Source organism: Eptesicus fuscus, chromosome 11, assembly GCF_027574615.1.
Source record: "Eptesicus fuscus isolate TK198812 chromosome 11, DD_ASM_mEF_20220401, whole genome shotgun sequence".
Lineage (NCBI taxonomy): Eukaryota > Metazoa > Chordata > Mammalia > Chiroptera > Vespertilionidae > Eptesicus > Eptesicus fuscus.
Window position 1 is genome coordinate 53128369 of NC_072483.1, and position 3055 is coordinate 53131423.

At 44.5% G+C, this 3055-nt stretch overlaps 1 protein-coding gene across 1 annotated transcript; it reads right to left on the minus strand.

Moving 5' to 3' along the window:
* Positions 1-234: 234 nt before the first annotated feature.
* LOC103283282 (tetratricopeptide repeat protein 30B) lies at positions 235-2820 on the minus strand. The gene has a single exon (XM_008138520.3). It carries the CDS (start codon positions 2818-2820, stop codon positions 823-825), a length of 1998 nt encoding a protein of 665 aa, XP_008136742.2. The 3' UTR covers positions 235-822.
* Positions 2821-3055: the final 235 nt, after the last annotated feature.

The window sequence follows — 3055 nt, forward strand, 5'->3', positions numbered from 1 at the left end:
TAGGATCATTAAACAGCATGCAGAATTTTTTCATTTTCAAGAGGCTAGAACATGGAAACAATGTTCTAGGATTCATGTGTCCTAAGTAGAAATACAAGAATAAGAATTAAGAACTAATTCTAAAGCTACCTATTATTAATGCTAAATATAAATTATGAAATAGTATGATTATATCTTATGTTCATGTTTGTATATTTAAATTATTAATAAATGGAGAAGAAACATGGAAATTGGCCAATTGTTTATTGTCTCCGCACCATAGCACCACAATTTTGTTATGGCACAAGAATTCCCCGAGTCTTGCATATTAAAAACCAACCAAACAAAATCATCAACAACAAAAAAATCCCACTTAGAAGATCTATGCAAAGTGTATGCATTATAAATTAATGTAATTATAAGGGTTAATGTTGGAGTACAACACAATATTCTTGAAATGATTATTCATGCCCAGATGTCCTACACATTAACTGAATCCTGGACTTGATAGTGCCTCTTCCCTGGATAATGTAATATTGTCATGGAGGGTTCCCTCAGGATATAGCAAAGCACAAATATGCAAAGGATAGGGAACACAGGCACTAGAAATACTATTTAAATACAATTTCCTCATTCACTTTTGAATTTTCTCATACACTTCTAGGGTTCAAGTTCCTTTTATTACATTTCATTTCATGAGATTACTAAAAAGAAAAGTTACAACTAAATTATTTTAACTTTTAAAGAGTAAAAATTTCAACAAATGTAAAGAAACCAAAGGATAATTATAGTCAAAAGAGAATAACAAATATAGATAACAAACATGCCCATTATCAGACATGACTACATATTCCATCCTATAATCTCATAAATCAAAGCTTTTAACTGTCTGGATTCATATGTGACCGTATTCTTTCCAATATGCATTCTTTCTTCTTCCAGGGGTTGTTCAATAACAGCAGGCACGTTCCGGCCATAAACTTCACAGTGTTCTAGAAACTGGACACATTCTTGTATAACGTTGTCACGAAGCATGATCGTGTGTTTTGACATGTTTTCTAATAAGGACAAGAAGCATCTTTTGGCATAGTACCAGGTATCAGTTCCCAGTTTTTTATTGTAAGGTTCCAAGCTTTTGATAACTCGAGAAATCCCAAAGTCATAATTTCCTTTGGCACAGTAAAGTGTCCCTATCACCAAATTCACAATGCAGAGATGGTATGTTTTCTTATCTGGGTCATCATAGGAGAGCTGCTCTTCCTCTTTTTCAATCTTCCTCATCAACTCCTCAGCTTCTTCATTTTGACTTGTCATAATATATGAAACACAGAGGTTAGCCAATACAATAGCACTGACATTCAGGATGTTGTCATAATGCTTCTTGACTATGGGCTCATAAAAACCGATGGCTTCTTTGTATTTGTTTTCCTGCATGAACAGAACATGAGCCACGTTCAGCTTCCATACATCATGGTCATTGCAGAATTCCACAGATTTGCGGAAGATCTTTTCTACCATTGAATAATTTTCAAGGTTCCAGTAGATTTTTGCCTGGGCCATCAATACGGGAATATACTTCTCCAGGATGTCATCATATTCATTCACTGCCTTTTTGACCCCTTCATCATCTCTACTGTGTCTTGCTTCCTGCACTTGTTTAGTGAGTCTCCGGAGCTGCTCAGTCAGCATCCCGGCTAGCCCATCAAGCTTAATGAAAGCCTCTTCAGGAGCTGTCTGGCAAGTAATCATGGCATCTAAGAAGTCATAGAGATAAGGTGTGAGGAACTTGTAAGTCAAGTGGGCATTCTCTGCCAGGACATCTGCTGCTAGGTCAAAATACTCATATTTGCAGTAGAGCAGCAACAGGTTGCCAAAGGTCTCTGGGGGAAAGGGGTTCTGTTGGAGCAAAAACTGTAGCTTTTCAAACCCTTCTGTAGGCCTGGCATCCATATTCATCAGCGCCTGGTTGTGCAGGGTCACAGGGTCTAACTCTTCCTCTGCCCTTGGTGGCATGTCAGTGAGGGTTTCTTGGGCCACCTCATAGTTTTTCAGTTGGTATTCTATGGCTGCCTTCAGGTTGAAGGCTTCCACCAGTGCAGTCTGGTGAAGAACTAAAGTGTTGCCAACACTGCGAAAATCAATTCCCTCCGTGGTCATGCCCACACCTAGCTCTGGGTGCTGGCGGATGCCATGCTCAATAATGTCTGCAATATGCTTCAGAGCCGAGGCATATTGTCGGCTGCTGTAATAGGCCAGAGCCAGATTGTAGGAAAGGTCAGGCTGGTAGCCCGAGGCCTGCAGGGCTGTAAAGAACTTGGAACATGCAGCTTGATACTGTCCCTCCTTGTAGAGCAAACAACCCAGGTTGACCTGGCCATCTGACTCGTTCTCACCCCCACTGTCTTCACCCCCTTCCCCACTCAGTAGCTGCTCCACCAGGCTCCTGGCCCCGGGGAGATCGCCCTCGCTGTACTTGATAGCAGCTTGTAGACGGAGGACCCGGCTGTGGTAGGCGGGGTTGTCCAAGAGGAGGAAGGCGACCCGGGTGGCCTCGGGATAAAGGCAGGCCTTGTACAGGGCCTGGGCCTGGTACAGGCGGTACTGCTCCAGCTCCGGGTGCAGCTGGCTCAGCTGCTCATAGCAGTCGGCCGCCAAGGGGAACTCCTGCAGGCGGTAGTAGCAGTAGCCCAGCAGCGACAGGCCGGCGCGGCTCCTCGGGCTCCGCTGCAGCTCCCTGCCCAGCAGCTGCACCGCCTCGGCGTAGCGGGAGTCCCGGATGAGCCGGTACACGGCCGCGGTGAACTCCCCGTCGGGGATCGGCGTACCGCTCAGCCCCGCCATAACCGCCAAACGCTTGTGCGTTCCAGTTACCAAGGCAACAAGCCAACCGGAAACGGAAACCTCCTCGCCCGGATATCACTTTGCTACGGAAGGAGATCGTTAGTCATATAAAGGAATCACTGGAAAGAGTCTCTCGAGTACTGATTCAGTCCTCGAAGACGACTTGCGGAGGAAATGAATTGGGAAAAGGGAGGAATCCCCTCCTGGTCGTTTTGAGGCGGAAACTCTACTTCCC

Coding starts and splice junctions, on each gene's coding strand:
- LOC103283282 (XM_008138520.3), bottom strand. CDS start 2,820: ATGGCGGGGCTGAGCGGTACGCCGATCCCCGACGGGGAGTTCACCGCG.